This window comes from Onychomys torridus, chromosome 8, assembly GCF_903995425.1.
Source record: "Onychomys torridus chromosome 8, mOncTor1.1, whole genome shotgun sequence".
Lineage (NCBI taxonomy): Eukaryota > Metazoa > Chordata > Mammalia > Rodentia > Cricetidae > Onychomys > Onychomys torridus.
In genome coordinates this window covers 62133409-62155190 of record NC_050450.1, presented here as the reverse complement: position 1 = coordinate 62155190, position 21782 = coordinate 62133409, and the positions used below count along the sequence as shown (strand labels likewise).

The 21782-nt window shown below is 38.7% G+C and overlaps 2 protein-coding genes across 2 annotated transcripts; both read left to right on the top strand.

Moving 5' to 3' along the window:
- The first annotated feature begins 2245 nt into the window (after positions 1 to 2245).
- LOC118589455 (olfactory receptor 1) lies at positions 2246 to 6063 on the top strand. The gene is made up of 2 exons (XM_036196757.1): positions 2246 to 2253; positions 5118 to 6063. Exons 1-2 carry the CDS (start codon positions 2246 to 2248, stop codon positions 6061 to 6063), a joined length of 954 nt encoding a protein of 317 aa, XP_036052650.1.
- Positions 6064 to 18814: 12751 nt separating this feature from the next.
- LOC118589423 (olfactory receptor 1468-like) lies at positions 18815 to 19759 on the top strand. Its single transcript, XM_036196705.1, has one exon. The coding sequence runs from the start codon at positions 18815 to 18817 to the stop codon at positions 19757 to 19759; it is 945 nt and encodes a 314-aa protein (XP_036052598.1).
- The last annotated feature ends 2023 nt before the right edge of the window (positions 19760 to 21782 follow it).

Below are 21782 nucleotides of genomic sequence, written 5' to 3'. Positions count from 1 at the left end.
ATCTTGTGTACTCTAGGTAAGGCTAAGCTCTTTCTTACAGTTCTTTGCCTGAAGATATCGGTTGTGTGACGTTATGCAGCACCAGTTTTCAGGTATGTTAAAATGTTTTTTTATCTCTTCCCCTGAAGAATTTGCTGTTGTTGAAGTATTTTGTTTCATGGACACCATTTATAGTCTCTTTACAATGACACCTTACGTACAGTTCTCAAAGGTCATACCCTTGCATCACGACTGTTTGTTTGAATTTTTGAGAAAGGGACTCACTTTTTTGTCTAAGCGTACTTTGAACTCAGCCTCTTACATGCTGTGAATAGGTGTAAACTGCTATGCCCAGTTTTTACATCGATTTTAACACACCTTCTGTTGTTCTTAAATCTTTAATACACCTTCATCTATGGAGGTTTAATAAACTATGAACAAGTAATGAAATTTATCTGACAGAGCTCAAAAATCTACATGATTAATAGTAATGGATGCAATTGTTCCTAAACACAACCCACTGGCGGTACTATTGACTTCACCTGTGTGCTTGTTTGTCATGTAGAATCTGAACTTCAGAGACATAATCAGTGTCTGTGATCAGATTTAGACAGGAAACCTAGGAATTATGAAAAATATGTGAGTGGGTCACATGAACAGTTTTCTGTAATATTGGTGACTAAAAATAATTTCCTCGGGCTTCTGTTCAGGTAGTGTGATGGAAGTTGATATGGGAAAATAAATGTGATAATTAATTTGTTTTATACATCATTGTAAATATATAAAGAAGGAGGCAATTGTTTCAGGCTCTCTGAGGTGATTCCTCCCATGTCTACACTCTTATTTAAAGAGTTCCTTGCATATTTATTGCTAGAAACACTTCCATTATACCTTTCATATGCTGTTGAGATCTAAAATTGTATCATTGACAGCTGAAGAAGATACAGTCATTAGGTCATCACTGTCAACAGCTCCAGGTAAGGTCTCTAGTTTCTGATTACTCCACATGCTCCTACACAAGACATAGGTCCCAATCATTCACAGAACAAGCAGAATTTCAGAACCAGTATGATTTTTCCTATATGTCTATTCCCTTTGTAACACTCAAATATGCAAACAGTGAATGCCATAAATATAACTAACAGGATGAAGGTCCCAGCCTTTGATTTTGACTCATACAGCCTCTGCTCTGTCTTTGTCTGTCTCTTTCTCTGTCTCTCTGTGTCTCTCTCTCTGTGTCTCTCTCTCTGTCTCTCTGTCTCTCTGTCTCTCTCTCTGTCTCTGTCTCTCTCTCTCTCTCTGTCTCTCTCTCTCTGTCTCTCTCTCTCTCTCTGTCTCTCTCTCCCTCTCCCCTCTTCTATATTCATTTTTGTTTACCTGGTTGGGGATGTTTTTCTTTCTTTGATTGTTTGGTGACAGACATCAGATACAGTAACTTAGACATATTCTAGGCAACAGCTGTACCACTGAGCTCCCACATATCTCAAGAATCCTACTCTGCTTTTTTTGCCAGAAGTGAGACAGGTTGAGTATTATTAGAGAAGGTTGTCCAGAAGAAATATAGCAGGAGATTATTCGTAATTGTATAAATTCAGAAACTGCAGGGACAGTCAGCAAATTGGAGTTACTTGAAATATTGGAGATAGGAGCTATAAGCCCAAAGCAGTCTGAAGGCAAAATTCTTCAGGAGAGTATACTTTCTTCTGTTATTCTTCAGTTTTTTGTATGAGTCTCATTACAGTATGAATAGCAAACTTTTTATTCAAATATGCTGATTAAAATATTAACAAGGTTGAAATGAAACTTCAGAGAAACCTTAAAACTGACATTTCTCAAAACCTAGTATCAGGACCAAAGTTAGTGTGCCTATGAGGCAGACATAATTGGATAGATGAGGGAGGAAAAACCCCAGAGATTTTTTTAAAAGTACATCCTCCTTTTTGTATTTTAAATATTTATAGTAATAATCATCATGTTCATTTTCTACATCAAATTCCATGACACTCTCAGAACAGAAGAATAAAAAATTTACTTTTAGTCACCAATTTTTAGAGAAAAAATTGTTCACCTGATCTAAGCACATATTTTTGAAACACAAAATTTTCTGCCTGAAATTCATCACAGAATGTCACATTTTCATGCTAAATTGTTATATAGTAAGTTTGTATCCTGAAAAGATATTTGAAAGAATAGTTTAATTGCAATTGAATAGCTTGAACTGTTTGGGAGGCACCCAGGCTGTGGGACCAGGAACTGTCCTTAGTACATGAGCTGGCTGTTTGGAACCTGGGGCTTACACAGGGACACTTTGCTCAGCCTGGAAGGAGGGGACTGGACCTGCCTGTACTGAATCTACCAGGTTTAAATGAATCCCCAGGGGAGTCTTGGCCCTGGAGGAGATGGGTATGTAGGGGAAGAGATGGGGGGAAGGGGAGGGCGGGGGTGGAAGGGAGGAGGACAGGGGAACCCATGGCTGATGTGTACAATTAAAACACAAATATAATAAATTTAAAAAAAAGAAATGAAAATTTTATATCTTTAACATAAATGAATGAGTCTCAGGCTGAAGAACAGCCAACATATATTCAGGAAATACTAGTTTCAACCAAGCTTCATGTCAGGTATTGGCCCTACTTCAAGGCAGATAAGAGTTTTTTCTGCATGGAGTTGGCAACCTGGTGTGAAATCAGCTATAACCCATTGATTGGAGGAATCTGATGCCCTGGGGAGAGTATGGGCTGTTCGGGAACATGATACCAGGACACTCCCAGTCTCATCAGGTGTTCAAGGTTTGATTAAGTAACTATCTCCTAACATGCATGAAGAATATGCCAAGAGAAGAACCACAGATAACAAAGAATTATAGCAATAAGGAATAGCAAGTTTTGAAAACTGGATACTGTAACTCCCAACAAAGGCTTTACTGCAGAATAGGATAAAATTTGAGACTATGTGCATGATAAAGATTATGTCTTTTTCTAAAGAGCAATGATAATCCCCATGAAGCCATAATCAGAAAAACACAACAACAGATTACCATCTCAGATGCTACGGTATGGATGAAACATATTGAAGAAGGGTTTGAAGGCATGGTTATTGACACAGGAAACATCTGCTTTGATGTTCCAGGAGACAGAAGATGTCACAGTGCTCTGGGAATATGGTCTTCTGGTAATAGGAGCAGCAGATGAACATGGAGGGGAACCTATCGGACATCCTACATTGAAGGTAAAATAAATAAATGAAATCACTAAAATTCAGGCTTGTGATACAATTTGGAATTCTCTTTACTGAGATATGAAAGCAGCAGAGTGGGAGGTCCAAAGAGAGCTGAGTGACATCATTAAGATGCATTTGTGCAGATAGTCCAGCCTTCTGCATGTCAGAGAGACTGAGAACAAGATGCAGAGACAGCAAGAAAAACACAGACTTCTTTTCTGAGGGATAAAACCTCCTTCATTTTGTTCTCCTCTCAGTTGCTTGTTCTACACTATTCTTTTTCTGTTCTGATCTTCTGCACTGATGTTTCCATTCCTCCTCTTTCCTGTTGATTTCCTTCTAACTTCTTTATTTTTATTTTACACTTTATATACCCCCCAAAATTTTTCCAAGCAATATAATAATTACAATGTGGTTACATGATATCTTTCAAGTGAATGGTTACAATGAGAACAAGTAAAAAACATGATGTTTCTTATTTCCCTTACATGATTAAACATTTTATGTATTGCAGGTGAAAAACCAAATATTCCCAGGAACCCACATATGTTCATGTCCAAGAAACTTGTTATAGAATAACAAAATATAATATGCAAGCAACTGTTTTTTCTCAGCCAATTCTTTTACTGTCTGGCTATATTTTTTTGGTTACAAAGAATGGATCTGTAATTTATTATTTATCTCAAAGGGTAGTCTCATTTTAAAAAATCTTAAAATAACCACAAATGTACACTTTTATATATAAAAAACAACCAGTCATCTCTATTTTAAATCCTCAGGGTGCATAACCACTCATCAACAGGATTTTCTTATTAAATAGTATCAGAAAGTTGAGGGCAGAAATGGGTATAAGAAATTAATCATTACCTTTGATCACCAACCATCCTAGCAAGAAAAGTAAGTTAGCCAGCAATAGCCAGGGTACTGTTGTCCTGTTCCATGACCTCAACAAGTTTCTCACTCAGCTATTAAAAGTATGCCATTATAAACTTTAAATTGTTTTCCTAGATTTTCTACCTTAAAGCTATTAACAAAACCATCTTAATCTAACCTTACTAACACCTCTACATGTCTAAATTGTTTCTAAGTGTTGTGGTTGAATCACTGATCTGCTCCACCAGCAATACTTGGAAAACGTCAGTCACTATTATTGTAAGTACCAGTCACACTGCCCAATGAGAGGCTAGAACCCAGCCTCCCAGAGTTTTGATACAACCCATAGATGATGAGGGACTTGGTGACCAAAGGGCAATAAGCAGAGCTGTCCTCAATAACAGCATGCAGTCCTCAGTACATAGTGTCCTTGGGGGCTCTGCCCTCCAAGGCTCACTGAGCTGATTTTTGCTGACCATCAGCCATGGTCCTTGAGTTCCAAAGCTGTTTGTTGTTCCCCTTGCATGGGCCTCAATATATTCGGAATCTGTTGAATTAAAAATTCCTATGGTATACCCCAGAGAAGATATTAGTTAGCAATGCAATACAGAATTTATAGATAAAAAGAGACCATTATCATTGGTAATCCAAAGTATATAGACTTACAAGAGGATTTAGCTTTAAAAAAAAGCCTTTCAGGACCATGGCCATGGCAGATGCTAATAGAAAAGGAGCTAACTATGATTGCTTAATATTCATAGAATAGTATTGACAAATAGGGCTGATAAGACAAAAACCAGTGAAACGTATGTCTCAGAATCAAATTCATAAAATGTATAGGAAGTAACGGACATTAATATGATAGAAGAAACTAAATATTCAATCTTCAGCATTATAGAGATAACAAACATGGGAATGCATATGCAATTATTGTGATGGTTGGAAATTCATATTAGCTAACACATAACAGATGGTTAACAAGAAGACATAATCAAATTTATTTTGAAAGCTGTTGTCATGATTTCTCTTAAAGGTAACTGAGACAGCATGATGGACAGGAACCAAACTGTCATTTCCCAGTTTCTCCTCATGGGACTGCCCATCCCCCAAGAGCACCAGCACCTGTTCTATGCCCTGTTCCTGGCTATGTACCTCACCACTGTCCTGGGGAACCTCATCATCATCATCCTTATTCTACTGGACTCCCATCTCCACACTCCCATGTACTTGTTTCTCAGCAACTTGTCCTTCTCTGACCTCTGTTTCTCCTCTGTCACAATGCCCAAATTGCTGCAGAACATGCAGAGCCAGGACCCATCCATTCCCTATGCAGGCTGCCTGGCACAAATATACTTCTTTCTGTTTTTTGGAGACCTTGGGAACTTCCTCCTTGTGGCCATGGCCTATGACCGCTATGTGGCCATCTGTTTCCCCCTTCATTACACCAGCATCATGAATCCTAAGCTCTGTATGAGTCTGGTGGTGCTGTCCTGGGTGCTGACCACTTTCCATGCCATGCTGCACACCCTGCTAATGGCCAGGTTGTCATTCTGTAAGGACAGTGTGATCCCCCACTTTTTCTGTGACATGTCCACTCTGCTAAAGCTGTCCTGCTCTGACACCCATGTTAATGAGGTGGTGATATTTATTGTGGTCAGCATCTTCCTTATTCTTCCATTTGCACTCATTTTCATGTCCTATGTACGAATTGTGTCCTCCATTCTCAAGGTCCCTTCTTCTCAAGGTATCCGTAAAGCCTTTTCTACCTGTGGCTCCCACCTGTCTGTAGTGTCACTGTTCTATGGGACAGTCATTGGTCTCTATTTATGTCCTTCTGCTAATAACTCTACTGTGAAGGAGACTGTCATGTCTTTGATGTACACAGTGGTGACCCCTATGCTGAACCCCTTCATCTACAGCCTGAGGAATAGAGACATAAAGGAGGCTCTAGAAAGAATATTTTTCAAAAGGAAAATTCAACTGAACCTATGATGGTAAAATTTGGAAATTTAGCACAATTTCATCCCATAAACATATGAATGTGAACACTGGAATATTTTGTAGAATTCCCCCACCATGGAAGCCCACCATGTTCATAGGTCATACTAATTATGCACTACATTAAGAAGTTAAGCCAAGTAGTTTAACATGCAGAGTAGGTCTTGGGGACCAGAATCACCTTCCTCATTGTCTTACCCAGATGGTTCTGGAAAAATTATAATAGAGTGAGCCTGGTGACTTCAGTGTGATGCTTGCACAGCCTTGGTGCAGTGGGGAGGGGCTTGGACCTGCCTAGGCTCAGTGTGCCTGGCTCTGCTGACTCCCTATGGGAGACCTTGATTTGGGGAATGTTGGAATGTGGAGGAGCTTAGAAAGGAGGGCTGAGGGTATGACGAGAGAGGAGCTGGGACCTGTGGGTGGTGTGTAGAGTAAGTAGAATATTTCTTAATAAAGAAAAATGACAAAAGACTCAGTAGGAAAAAATTATAATAAATATAACTACTTTGTTGGATACTTGTTCCTTATGATAATGAAGTTATTCCAGGATTGTAACATTTGTCCAGATTTCTGCTGTGACCTCTCTATCCTTTTTAAATAATACTTGTTATTCAACTCAATATCAGCAATATTTGAATACCTCAGCTTCCTGTGCTGCCTGGCATTTTTTGTTCTTTGTTCACAAATCTTGGCATTATCTTATTCCTTAAATTCCTGTATCCATTATTTCCTTTGACATTGTAGTGGTTTGAATAGGAATGGCCCCTATAGACTCATGTGTTTGAATACTTGGCCCATAGAGAGTGGCACTATTAGGAGGTATGGCCTTGTTGGAGTAGGTCTGGCTTGGTTTTGTTGGAGGAAGTGTGACACTATTTGGGGCAGGCTTGAGGTCTCATATATGTTCAAGCTATGTCCAGTACACAGTTCTCCTCTGCTGCCTGTGGGTCAAGATGTAGAACTCTCAGCTCCTTCTCCAGCACCATGTCTGCCTGCATGCTGCCAAGTCCAGCCATGATTATAATAGACTAAACCTCTAAAACAGTAAGCTAGCCCCAAAATTAAATGTCTTCCTTTCTAATAGTCGTTATGGACATGATGTCTCTTCACAGCAATAGAAACCCTAGCTAAGACAGGAGTCTACATTGTTTTCCTATTATTTTGCTGGGCATTATTTAAACAAAAACAAAAGAAGGAGCTGGGGCAAACACAGTTAATTTTCCATTATGCCTTCCTTCTGTTTGATATTTTTCTTTGCTAATATATGCATATAATTGATTTCATATCACTACTTTACTAGATAAGATCTGAATTCCAACATCTCCCATCACCCAGTGTCAATGGCTGAGTCTTAGTATTACAAAAACCTACTGATTCTGCAGTTTCTTTCCAGTTTCTCCACTTCAAAAAGAAAGGAGTAACCATTTTTCCAATCTCTTAGTGTCACATGATATGATCCAGGGTTACAAATGTGGCCCATTTGTTCCTTTTGTTGTCCCTCAGAGTGTGCAGTACCAACACGTCTTTCATCATCTCAGATATTCTGCTGAAAAGCGCATCTTCATAGGACGTTCTTCTTCCTCCAGGTCCTTACTATTCTCTGTATCTCCTCAGTGGCAGCTTCTGCCTAAAGGTCCACAGACTGCTCAATATTCAACACTTACACAATGTTAAACTCTACACTCTATATGATATTCCAACTAGTGATTTCCCAATTTATAATATCACCTCTCACCTATTTACTTAAATGGTCTTTTGTCTACAAAACTAGATCATGATGCACATAATTTTGCTGTTGCTTTTTACTTTGATTACTTGTCTGAAATGTCTTACTATTCTCTGTATATTTGTTGATGGCATACATTAATTCCAAAATTTCAGTGACTTGGTAGAATATATTTATCAGAGATGGAAACATAATGTTAATATTTAAATTAATCACTGCTACATTGAAAATAGTCACTATAGTTGATAGAGATGAAAATTAGTTTGGTATCTCTAGAAGGGACACAGATTACAATAAATTGATATATACAGTGGACCTTATGAAAAACGTCTCCTTCTAAGAATATCTATAGTTTCATTTTTATTTTGAATTGACAAATGCATTAAGTTGTGTATATATTGTGTGATGCTTAAAATCAAGTTGAACAAGATTGTGTTATAAAAACATTTATCACTTCATGATGAAAACTGACAAAATCCTTCTTTCTTGTCTTTTGAGACAAATAGAACATAAACATAGCCTGTGGTAATCCTAATATGCAATAGCATACCTGAATTTTTGATTATGTCTTCTTAGAATATATTGATCAGCCTCCCCCATCCATGTATTAGGAATTATTCAACCTCCAACTTCCATAAGATAAACTTTTTTAAATTCAACTAAGAATGAAGTCATATAATACCCATCTTACTGTGCTTGTCTTTTCTCAATTAACATAGCTAGCTCTCTGCCCATTCATGTTGTTAGAAAGGACAATATCTCATTGTGCTTTATGTCTGAGTAACATCCCTCTGTGCATATGTGTTATATATCCTGATGAACTCAACAGAAGAGAGGTGCAGATGATTTCTACTTCTATTATATCTACATAGAATGTGTATGTGAGGGCATTTCTAGAGGTGGTTAGATCATAAATAAAGTCCATAGTACAATGAATGAATTGTTACCTGGAAAGACTCAGGATATAATGTCACAAGAATATGGTATAAAAAAAAGTAGGAAATGGTGCCTAATTGGAGAAAATTGTCAACGAGGAATGTGTCATTAGAAGCTGTACCTGCTATAATTTCTTCCTGCATTTCCTTTATTCTGCTTGCTGGTCTCCATCTTGTGAACTAACTTTCTTAGTCATACCTTACCCGCCATGATGGATTAAAGTGTCTGAAACTGTGAGCCAAAATTAATTTTTCTTCCTTTTAAAGTTTATACCAGGCATCATATGAGAGCAATATCAAATAAATTATTTAGCCTCTGTCTCTCCAGTTACAAAAGTCAACTCTAAATGAATTGTGTACCTAAATATCAGAGCTGTATCTGTGGGATTATTATAAGAAAACATAAAGGAAGTGTTAGAGCATTGGAATGAAGGGTATTCTCTTTCTCCAGACACTGAAAATACAGAAACAAAAGCAAAATTAGACATAAGAAATTATATATACAATAGTCGAGAGAAAACCTGATCTGACCTAGTCTGGTGATCAGATGGCCCAACACCCTAACAATCGAGCTGGAACTCTCATCCAATAACTGATGGAAGTGGATGCAGAGATCCTCAGCCAGGCCCCAGGTGGAGCTCCAGGTGTCCAATTGTCGAGAAAGAGGAGGGTCTGCAAGAGCATGAATTGTTGAGTCCAAGTTTGAAAAAGCACAGGGACAAATAGCCAATCGAAAGAAAGCACATGAATTATGAACCAAAGGCTGTAGAGCCCCCAACTGGATGAGGCCCTCTGGATAAGTGAGACAATTGAATAGCTTGAACTGTTTGGGAGCCACCCAGGCAGTGGGACCTGGACCTGTCCTTAGTGGATGAGCTGGCTGTTTGGAACCTGGGGATTACACAGGGACACTTTGCTCAGCCTGGAAGGAGGGGACTGGACCTGCCTGTATTGAATCCACCAGGTTTAAATGAGTCCCCAGGGGAGTCTTTTCCCTGGTGGAGGTGTGAATGGAGGGGAGGGATTTGGGAGGAAGGTGGAGGCGGGGGCGGGAGGGGGGGAGGACAGGGGAACCCATGGCTGATGTCTAAAATTAAAACACAAATATAATAATAATTAAAAAAAGGAAAAAAGAAATATAAAGTTTAAAATGTTCTGTACAGAAAAGGAGCAACCTTGGAAGTTCATGCAGAATGTGAGTTACAGGGTATACATACAACATCATGTTGTGTGTATCATACGTATCGTGCTTCCTCCATGTCAACAGGAATATAATAATGCGATTTAAAAAGTGGAAACTGACCTAAGGAAGGAGTTATCTTCAGAAGGCCAGTGAGTATGTGACAATAATTCTCAACATATGAAGTTTAAATGAAACCCATAATAATTGTCATCTCACCCCAAAAACAATGGACATCTGTTTAAAAAAAAAGATTTTAAAGTAAAAGGAAACCTTTTAAATTGGTTTTAGGAATAAAAATTAGCATTTCCATTATGCAATACACTGTGGAGATCCCTTGTAAATGTAAAATAGAACTATCATGTAACTCACAATCACACTACTGGGAATGTGGCCAAAGAAATTTCAGCCTTAATCTCTCTTTTTTTTAAAGATTTATTTATTATGTATACAAAAGAAGGCACCAGATCTCATTACATACAGTTGTGAGCCACCATGTGGTTGCTGGGAATTGAACTCAGGACTTCTGGAAGAGTACTCAGTGCTCTTAACCTCTGAGCCATCTCTCCAGCTCCATTCAGCAGCCTTTATCTTAAAGGTAAAAACTCCCCTATATAGTGAATAACTATACTAGCTATTTTTTAAATGGCTAAATTCAAAACTAAGACATCTTTGAGAGAGAGAGAGAGAGAGAGAGAGAGAGAGAGAGAGAGAGAGAGAAGGACAAGGACTTAGATCTTCAACACAGTCTTGAATGGCCTGGAAATTACTGAGTTCAGCAGACTGACCTAGAGTTCATGGCAACTCTTCCTTCCCTGCCTCCTGAGTGCTGGGATTACAATCATTGTCCACAATAACTAGCTTACTGGCTTTCAGTATGTTTATCTATTTCTTTTGGCTGATTTCTTTAGCTAAGACTTCAATAAGTATTCTGAATAAGAACTGAAAAAGAATAGTTTTCGTCTTTTTCCTGATTTTTTCTCCTGTTTTTATTTATTATATTTGTGTTTTAATTTTACACATCAGCCATGGGTTCCCCCTATCCTCCCCCCTCACACCCCCACTTCCACCTTCCCCCCAGCCCCTCCCCTCCATTCCCACCTCCTCCAGGGCCAAGACTCCCCTGGGGATTCAATTCAACCTGGTGGATTCAAAACAGGCAGGTCCAGCCCCCTCCTTCCAGGCTGAGCAAAGTGTCCCTGTGTAAGCCCAAGGTTCCAAACTGCCTGCTCATGCACTAAGGACAGGTCCAGGTCCCACTGCCTGGATGCCTCCCAAACAGTTCAAGCTATTCAATTGACTCACTTATCCCGAAGCCTACTCCAGCTGGGGGCTCCACAGCTTTTGGTTCATAATTCATGTGTTTCCATTATTTTGGCTATTTGTCCCTGTGCTTTTTCCAATCTTGGTCTCAACAATTCACACTCTTACAGTCCCTCCTCTTTCTCGACATTTGGACTCCTGGAGCTTCACTGGGGGCCTGGCTGAGGATCTCTGCATCCACTTCCATCAGTTATTGGATGAGAGTTCCAGCATGACCATTAGGGTGTTTGGCCACATGATCACCAGACTAGGTCAGATCAGGCTTTCTCTCCACCATTGCCAGTAGTCTACAGTGGATGTATCATTGTGGATTTCTGGGGACCTCTCTAGCACTATGCTTCTTCCTGTTCTCATATGGTCTTCATTTATCATGGTCTGTTATTCCTTGTTCTCCCTTTCTGTTCTTGATTCAGCTGAGATCTCCTGCTCGCCTAAGCTCTCTTTCCCTCAAAACTTGCTCTTCACTTCTCCCACTGTCGTCCAGGTTGTTCATGTAGATCTCATCCATTTCTCTGTCATTGGGCAGTCCTGTGTATTTCCTAGGGTCCTGTTTTCTAGGTAGACTCCCTGAAGTTGTGTAGCAGTCTAGTCATTCTGTTTTACATCTAGTATCCTACTATGAGTGAGTACATACCTTGTTTGTCTTCCTGAGTCTGAGTTACCTCACTCAGGATGATTTTTTTCTAGATCCATCCATTTGCCTGCAAACCTCATGATGTCATTGTTTTTCTCTGCTGAGTAGTACTCCATTGTATATATGTACCATATTTTCTTTATCCATTCTTCAGTTGAAGGGCATTGAGGTTGATTCCAGGCTATTACACACAATGCTGATATGAACATAGCTGAGCCCTTGTGGTATGATTGAGTATTCCTTGGTTATATGCCCAAGAGTGTTACAGCTGGGTCTTGGGGGAGATGGATTCCCAATTTTCTAAGGAAGCGCCATATTGATTTCCAAAGTGGTTGTACAAGCTTGCATTCCCACCAGCAGTGGAGGAGAGTTCCCCTTGCTCCACATCCTCTCCATCATAAGCTGTCTTCTGTGTTTTTTATCTTAGCCATTCTGACAGATGTAAGGTGGTATCTCAGAGTCATTTTGATTTGCATTTCCCAGATAATTAATGATGTTGAGCAATTCCTTAAATTTCTTTCAACCATTTGAACTTCGTCTTTGTGAGAATTCTCTGTTTTGTTCTATAGCCCATTTCTTAATTGGACAGTTGGGCATTTTGATGACTAATTTCTTGAGTTTTTTTTTATATATTCTGGATATCAGCCCTCTGTCAGAAGTTGGGTTGGTGAATATCTTTTCCCATTCTGTAGGCAGTTGCTTTGTCTTGTTGACTGTGTCCTTTGCTCTACAAAAGCTTCTCATTTCCTGATTTTAGAGAAAATTCTTTGAGTTTTTCTTCATTTCATATATTGTGGACTACATATCTGTTGTACCTAAATTTAGTTGTGATAGGACTGATCCAAGTTCATGTCAGGCAAGGTGAGTGAATTGGCTTTCTGTTTTTTTGTTGTTGTTCTTTCTTGCTATTCTCTTTCCTTTTGAGATACTTTCTCACTGTATATCTCTATCCTGGAACTCACTTTGTAGACCATGCTGGCCTAGAACTCACAGAGATCTCTGCCTGCCTCTGCATCCCAGGAGCTAAGATTAAACATGTGTGCTCATATACTTGGCCTTTGATTTTCTTTTTAATGGAAAGTAAACATTGATGAAAATATGAAGAATCTGGAACTCACCAATATTACTGATTGAAATGTGAAATGGCACTGCTGCCAAGGAAAAACTATTTGGTGATTCCTCAAAAAGTTAAACATGGAATTATTGTTCTAGCATCCAAAATTCCTATTCTTAGGTACATGAAGGAACTGCTCTACTCAAACCAAAAATTTTACATTAATATCCAAAAGAGAACTATTAATCACAGTCCCAATATACAGAGATATCAATTGATCATTGCACAAATAAAACATGGTACATCCATGAAATACCACTCAGTATTAAAAACAAATGAACTATTGACACATGCATGTGCCATGAACATGACTAACTGCCTTAGTTAGGTTTTCTATTTCTGTGAAGAGACATCATAACCACAGGAACTTCTATAAAAAAACATATAACTGGGGATTGCTTACAGGTTCAGAGATTTAGTCTATTTTCATCATGGTGAAAAGAATGGCAGCATACAGACAGACATGGTGCTGGAGAAGTAACTAGGAGTTCTACATCTGGATCAGCAGACAGCAGAGAGAGCCACTGGTTCTGGCTTGAGCTTCTAAAACCTCAAAGACCACCACCAATTACACAGTTCCTCCAATAAGGCCACACCTATTCCAACAAGGCCACATAATGTGACTTCCTTTGAGTCTATGGGGGGCATTTTCATTCAGACAACCACATTAGCTGAAACGAAACAGATATAATACTCTGTATGATTGTGTGTGTGCAAAAACGTCAAGGTCAAGAAAATCCAAAAAGATACTAGATAGATTGGAATTGCCTGTGGCTGAGTCAGAATAGACAAAATAGAGAAAGTGTAAGGTAGCTAAGTATTGATTTATCTTAACTATCAATTTATGGGATTTAGAGTAACAATGGAAACAAATCTCTGAGCCTGTCTGTGAGGGATCATTTAGCTAGGTTAGATGAGGTAAGAAAACTTACACATGATGTGGGCACTGACATTCTGTGGTCTGGGGTTTCAGACTAAGTGAAAAAGAGAAGATATAATTGAGCCCAGGCATTCAACACTCTTCTTCCTGACTCTGAACTCAATGTGACCAGCTGCCTCCTGCTCCTGCTGCTGTAATGAGTTGTATTTCCTGGAATTGTAGCCAAAATTGTCCCATTCTCCTTAAGTTGCTTTTGTTGGGTATTTTGTCACAGCAACAAGACATGTAATTAATGCAAAGGTTGAATAAACTCAGAAGATCCTTGGGATGTAATGCATAGTTTTAAAAATGATTGTGGGATATTTGCACTGCTTTGAATATACAAATAATTATACACTTTATAAAGGTGAATAGTATATTTCAACATATGGGTTTTTTATGTCAGGAGATTTAGCACTGGTATCACTGTACTCAAAGTTGAACCTACCATCCAGCCACTTTGGGTTATTATGTAAACCATTATCAGAGAATAGTGGTATTACTCTGCCCAGTGTGGTTGATGATGATAACCAAAGGGAAACATGATTCTTGTGTAAAAGAAGCATTGTTCTGTCTAAAATCCTGGAAAAGTGTTTTAACATCTTTATCGCTCAATGTCCCAAAGGAAATGTTAATAGTGTCTATAGCAACCAAATACAAAGTTAATGAGGGCCCAGGTTCCCTAACATGATAATGTACTTTCTATTGCTATGCACAGAAACTCACTCAGATGATGATTGTTAAACATAGGGGCAAATAGAAAAGGCAAGGCTTTTAACTGTCAGTGGCGGTTTCAGGCACAATGGCAGGGATGTAGAACATGGCATTAGGATGCACTGATACAGATACAGAAAGTTCTTGGGGTAATGGTGGTGGATGCAATTAAGGTTTTTCATAGAGAGATGAAGAACCAAAAACAGCTGATTAGAAGTGGGAATCTGGGCTTCTTATTATATCTTGGTCTGAATACAGATTAACATAATCTTAAGGAGTTCATCAAACATTGTTCTTATTCCTGTCCTTAACATATTTTGACAGGTACAGAAAGTTGAGTCATAAATTCTGGTCCTTGTTCATATCATGTTTATATATCTTGAGAGCTGTTTATACAGTCTTGTGTTTTACTCAGAGATGTCACTTGGGAACCTTTCCAAAGCACATGTTTTTCATGGTGATGTTCCTGTAATAGCAACTAATGGCTGCTTCTGTACATTTTCATATTCATATTCCCTAATTATTCTTCAAAATACAGACTCCAGAAACATTCTTAAGCAGCTCTTCCCTAACCAAGTTGTGAATAAGCATCTACATGTGAATCTGTCTTCTTTACCTTCCCCTGGGTGTAGTTAACACATGATCAATAACTGCAATCAGTCACAACTACAGGACTCTGAAAGAATTGGTCCTAGAAAGGTCCTGGATAATTACTCTAGTTAGTTGTTCATTATCTGGACTCCTCTGGGACACAGAACTTCTTAAGCCCAGAGGTAACTAAAAGGACACATAAGTAAAAGGGTGATTCAGGTCTAGGTGTTGACTAGACACTGTTTTTCTGTTAGCACAGTGAATAAGGGGAAGCATAATATTTTATCAGGGACTGTGCCTCACCCTCAGATATTCTGGATGAGTTGGCAGGTGGGTGAATGGGCTGATGTTTCACTGTCCTTCCAACACAAGAGTTTCAATATCTTGCAGGGTTTGATGTTCTGTAAGATTTTTCAGAGATAATAATGTTTTTTCTTTATAATCTCTCATCTTCAGGGGCTTTGCCACACCATGGATATATTTGAATTAATGGTTGTCATTTGTAATATTTTTTACATCATGTGGATTCTCTTATTAAGAACTGTATAACTTTTAAAAAGGGGGAAAAGAACTGTATAATTACTCTCTAAGATCATATGCTGTCAACATAACAGCCCTGTGATGATAAAGACATTTTTTAAGTTTGCTGTGGAGAATTAAATGACCGTAAGCAGGCCTCCCATCAAAGGTTGTTTCAATTTACCTCATGGAACTCACCAATGTGTGTATTTTTAGGGATATTGTAAGTGCTGCCTAGTCTAGCATCCAGGTATCATCACCTAATGTTTTATTTATAAAGTAGAATCTGAGCTACAGAACCACAATCCGCATACTTACAGAATTATGGGTGATTTGTATTTAATGTGAACCACACTGTCTCCTAGGGGATTCCTATGAGCTATCCTGGTTGAGAATTGCTGATTTAATGGCTAAAGAAGATAGGAAGCTCCCTGGATCACTGGGGACACAACCCACAGGTGAAGTCTCTGGTTTGTGACCTCTACATAGATCCCTAAACTACATGGGTCCCTCTCACTTACAAGGGAAGTAGAATTTTGACAAGCTATTTTTGCTTTACTTCAAGTCTGCTATTCTAAATGCTAATGATATTGAAAACCACATTTATAACACCATTAGGATTAGTATTTCACCAAAATCAGTACCAGAGCCTAGTCTATCCATACATGAGTTAATCATGACATGAAATCTTATGCTATAGAATATGATCTTCTCTACATATTTATTCTCTCTATGATGTCACCATGCAATGTTCACATGTACAGTCAGTGAACTATTCTTCACTAAGTTCTGTCTGAAGGGTGAAGACCTCAGCAGTGGGCTCAATATAATTCTTAGAGAAAAGGCTTGCAACGTTCACTAATGTTCTTTCTCTGCTTTCTTGGTCAGCTTCAAAAACATATGGAGTTTGCTGGTGTTGTTGATAAGAAAACTTGTGTGTGTGTGTGTGTGTGTGTGTGTGTTGATACAGATAAGTTGTTTTAAGGTAAGTATCACATGATGCTGAAAACTGATAAATGTCTGTCTTTGAGACCAGTCACTACACAAACCCCTAAGCTGAGTAGAGGATGCATTCCTGAGCACAAGGCGGTCTGGAGGCAGAGTTCTTACTCAGGAGACTACATTCATTCTCTTATCTTTGACTGTGGGAGGCTCATGCAATTGCAGTATTTTTTACTTCAAGTCTGCTTTTCTAAATGCTAATGACATTGAAAACTACATTCTTAGCAACATTAGGATTTGTATTTCACAAAAATCAGTGCCAGAGCCTAATCCTACTCACACATAAGTTAGTCACAACATAAATTCTTGTAGAATGAAACATAAGAATTTTATATTGAGTCATCACCATTACTGAGCAGAGCAGCACATCAGATCTATCCCTATATTCCTATATTTTTTATAAATGCAAAATAGCATTAGTTACTTTGGCAAATGTCAAAATTAGGGCTAAATGATCAAGTCTAGTGATTATTAATATGGAAAGTATGTTTTGAGACAGGGTCTCACTGTGTTACCCTGACTGGCCTGGGAATCTATGTAGACAAGACTAGCCTCAAACTCACAAATGTCTGCCTCCAGAATATTGGAGCTAAAGAAATGTGCCACCACAAGGTTTAGTATGCATATGGCTCTAATTTAGTGGGGGGTGGAGTGGGCTGTAGCCTTTAAAATTTAAGGAGTCTGTTTCAGATTGAAACCCAACCAAAAATAAAAACATTTATGAACACTTTTCACACACAAGCATCATGGCATGGGCTGGTCATGCTGCAAGATGCAGGAGGACATGGACTCTCCTGCATTTAGTGCGCAATCTGGTGGAAAGCCTACATTCATCAGTGACCAGGGGCATTGAGGCATGTGAGGAGAACATGGGATGTTGTGAGATCATGCTAACAGACCTCAATCTGGTGTGGAAATTTTTCATTAGCAAGTGGCATATAATATCTATGAAAGATAAATGGGGACAACATTGCTGAAGGGGCTAAAGAGGATAGGAAATTACAGGAGAGAAAAACAGCAAGAGAAAAAATGCTGGAAGCAAGAAAATATGACTTTTAAGACTAGCATTGGAGAAGAGCAGCATATAGATATATTACAGCTCATGTAACAAAGTATCATTTATGAATATGATAAGAGCCTTGGATAGTATTGAAAGTTGGCTTGAATAAGAGGAAGGTAAGGATTGTAAATTCTTTAACAGATTTCCTGAGGTTCATCACATTAAATTATTCAAAGTATAATGAATTAAATATTGACAATCTTGTAAATACAATCCTGGAAGCATCTAGTTGCCAGCCTGGTGGAGGAGCGTGGTGTTGAGGAGATGAAAAGAGGAAGCAGAAAGATGAAGAGGAGCTACAGGATTTGCTAGATTGACCTACAAGGAAGAGAATTAATTTTGACACATTTTTTATTGGGTCCAGGCCATGCAGACATTGGATTTATCAGTTCTCCAGTGTCACCTTTACAGAACTGATTCCCCAGTGTCCCCTTTACAGAACAGAGAGCAGAACAGGGGAGCAGAACGAAGTGGGATCATGGGTTTTACTTGGATCTGCTGCACTTGAAAGGCCTGTGATATATTAAAGAAACTACAACTACCAAGTAACGGGGTAGAGTTCTGAAGGCGGCACAGACTTCACAGCTGAGTTTCAGATGTCAATTTTTGCCCCTGGCATAGACAAATACACACATATAAGTAAATGTTTACATATATATGGAATTATAAAAAAACAACTTTTCAGAACCCTGATGACCACCAATTTGTAAGAGACACAAAGAGAAAGAAGCCAATTACAGCTGCCTAGGATGGCCATTCAGACAGGCAAGGAAAAAAACTAATGTGTTTTGTGTCACAGAAAGTAACAGCTGAACATGTTCAAAACATGATAAAAATACTGAAACACGCAAGAAAGCTTTAAAAAAAAAAACATCAGCAATTACAGATATTGTAAGTTTATAATTATGGTTATAAATGAGATCAATTGTTCTAAAATAAATAATTGACAAAAAGCCTAAAGTCTAATTATTTTTATTTGGATTTCTAAGGATCTAGGTCATTTTTCCTTCAAGTCCATGAAAAAGAATATGACAGAAGAGAACCAAACTGTCATCTCTCAATTCCTCCTCCTGGGCCTGCCCATCCCCCAAGAGCAACAGCAGCTGTTCTATGCCCTGTTCCTCGCCATGTACCTCACCACTGTCCTGGGGAACCTCATCATCATCATCCTCATTCTACTGGACTCCCATCTCCACACACCCATGTACTTGTTTCTCAGTAATTTGTCCTTCTCTGACCTCTGCTTCTCCTCAGTCACAATGCCCAAATTCCTGCAGAACATGCAGAGCCAGGACCCATCCATCCCCTATGCAGGCTGCCTGGCACAAATGTACTTTTACCTGTATTTTGCAGACCTTGAGAGCTTCCTCCTAGTGGTCATGGCCTATGACCGCTATGTGGCCATCTGCTTCCCCCTTCATTACACCAGCATCATGAGTCCTAAACTCTGTTTGAGTCTGATGGTGCTGTCCTGGGTGCTGACCATATTCCACGCCATGCTGCACACCCTTCTTGTGGCCAGATTATCTTTCTGTAAGAACAATGTGATTCCCCACTTTTTCTGTGACATATCTCCTCTGCTGAAGTTGTCCTGCTCTGACACACATGTTAATGAGTTGGTGATATTCATTATGGGAGGGCTGTTTATTATCATTCCATTCGTTCTCATTGTTGCTTCCTATGCAGGAATTGTCTCCTCCATACTGAAAGTTACTTCTGTTCGCGGCATCCACAAGGTCTTCTCCACCTGTGGGTCACATCTGTCTGTGGTGTCGCTCTTCTATGGGCCAATTATTGGCCTTTACTTATGTCCATCAGCTAATAACTCTACTGTGAAGGAGACTGTCATGGCTATGATGTACACAGTGGTGACTCCCATGCTGAACCCCTTCATCTATAGTCTGAGGAACAGAGACATGAAGGGGGCCCTGGGAAGAGTCCTTTGTAAGAAGAAAATTCCCTTCTATCTTTGATAACTACACTTGATAATTTTGGAAAATTTCACCCAATTAGTAGAACGTACTAATGTGGAGATGCTATTCTAGATTTCATCATTGCTATCCAAGATTCTGTTCAAAGCATAGAACAGCAATTGTCTAATATGTCAAAAAGGAGACATCTAAGTATGAAGCTGAAGACAGAAATTATTTGTGTGAACCTGACTATTCTATTCTGTTTTTTTGGGTGATCCTGAGGCACATATTAGAGCTACTATTTTAGTGACCTCCATTCCTTACATCATAAGTCACCACAGAATTTTATCAGCTCAGTGGAATTCTGCTTTAATTATGGTCTCATTTTTAAATTGTCCTCCAAAATACTAAGTCAATGATAACATCCCAGTATCTCAGCCTCCCATCTCCTAATGTCTTCTACGTGCTATTTCTGAGAAAATCTTGGCTTTTATTCATTCTCAAATTTTTTTAATCTTTAGTACTGTTTTTTTGTAAATGGGTCTTTTGCCTGTGCATATTGTTTTATTTCTTAACAATTAAACATGATATGGAGAAGTATAATTTTCACATATTACTATCCTTAACATATATTAGTAAGTATAAAAGTTTTCTGTCATAGAAGTGGAATCCATGCCAGTAAAACATTCATTCCTCAAAGAGCTTGTTTACAGAGAGTTACAATGAATCCATATAGTGCCAGTAGCATCCATTGAAAATGGTGTGTCTTTAAAATCCATTTATAAAAAAATTATGTTCTAAAAAATATTATGTCTTTTATAATGTAGTTTCTAGTTACTTTTAGCAATTGTTCAAACTCTCTCCAAAATGTAGCCAGATGTAAGATCACTGAATCTTATTATTCCCCTCTATAGATGTCTTAGGTATATACTGTTTTTAATAAGTTACTGCAGCACCTAAATACCATTGGGACACAGAGCCTCATGTATAGGGATGCATAGGAATGGAGGTACTTGAAATGTGGTGTATACGCTGGAGAACACTACAGACTTGGTGTCTTCCTGTGACCGTACTGAATAAGAAGAGCAAGATCTTTTATCAGTATTTAGAAGTCACCCTTGGCTGTCCAAGGCAAGTTATCAGGAGAATGAGCCATTCCCTTGCTGGCCTTCCATCCACAGAAGATAACAAATAAAACTCTCATCTTCAGATTATTGCTCTTCTTTCCCATCCCCCTTCAGTCTCCCAAATTAGAAAAGGAACCTATAATTGTAGTAGTTTGAATGTAAACGGGCCCCCATAAGCTCATAGGGAGTGGCACTATTAGGAGGTGTGGCTTTTTGAAGTAGATGTGGCCTTGTTGAAGGAAGTGTGTCACTGTGGAGTGAGCTTTGAGGTCTTCTATTCTTAAATTATACCTAATCCAGGCACTCTCTATTGCCTGCATTTGAAGATGTAGTACTCTGAACTTCTTCTACAGCAACATGTCTGCCTGCACACCACCATTTTGATAATGGACTAAGCCTCTGAACTACCCCAATTAAAAGTTTTCCTTTGTAAGAGTTGATGGTCATGGGGTCTCTTCACAGCAATAGACACCCTAAGACAGATGTTGGTGCCAGGGACTAGAGTATCATTGTGATAAGACTGACCATGCTTTTTGTTGAAAGAATGTGGACCTTGAGAATATGAATTTTAAAACAGTTGAATGCTTTAAGTGCTCCATTTTTTACTTTTTTATTTTTATTTTTATTTTTTATTTTTGCTACTTAATAGGCAACATTAGTAGGAGCATGGAAGGCAATGGTGCTGAGTGTGATTTGATGAAGATGAACTATAGGGGCCTGGCAAGAGAGAAGAATTTTAGTGTGTTGCCTAGAGATTGTTCTTGTAGTAATTTGGTGAAGGATGTGCCTACCATTTGCTCTTGTCCCAAGGGTCTGCCTGAGGCTACAATGAAGAGTTTTGGATTAATTCCCTTAGCTGAGGAACTCTCAAAACAGCCTAGTATAAACTCTGTCATGTGGTTATTAGCAGTAACTCGTAAATATATTTATAATGAAAAGGAGCAAACTGAGAAAGA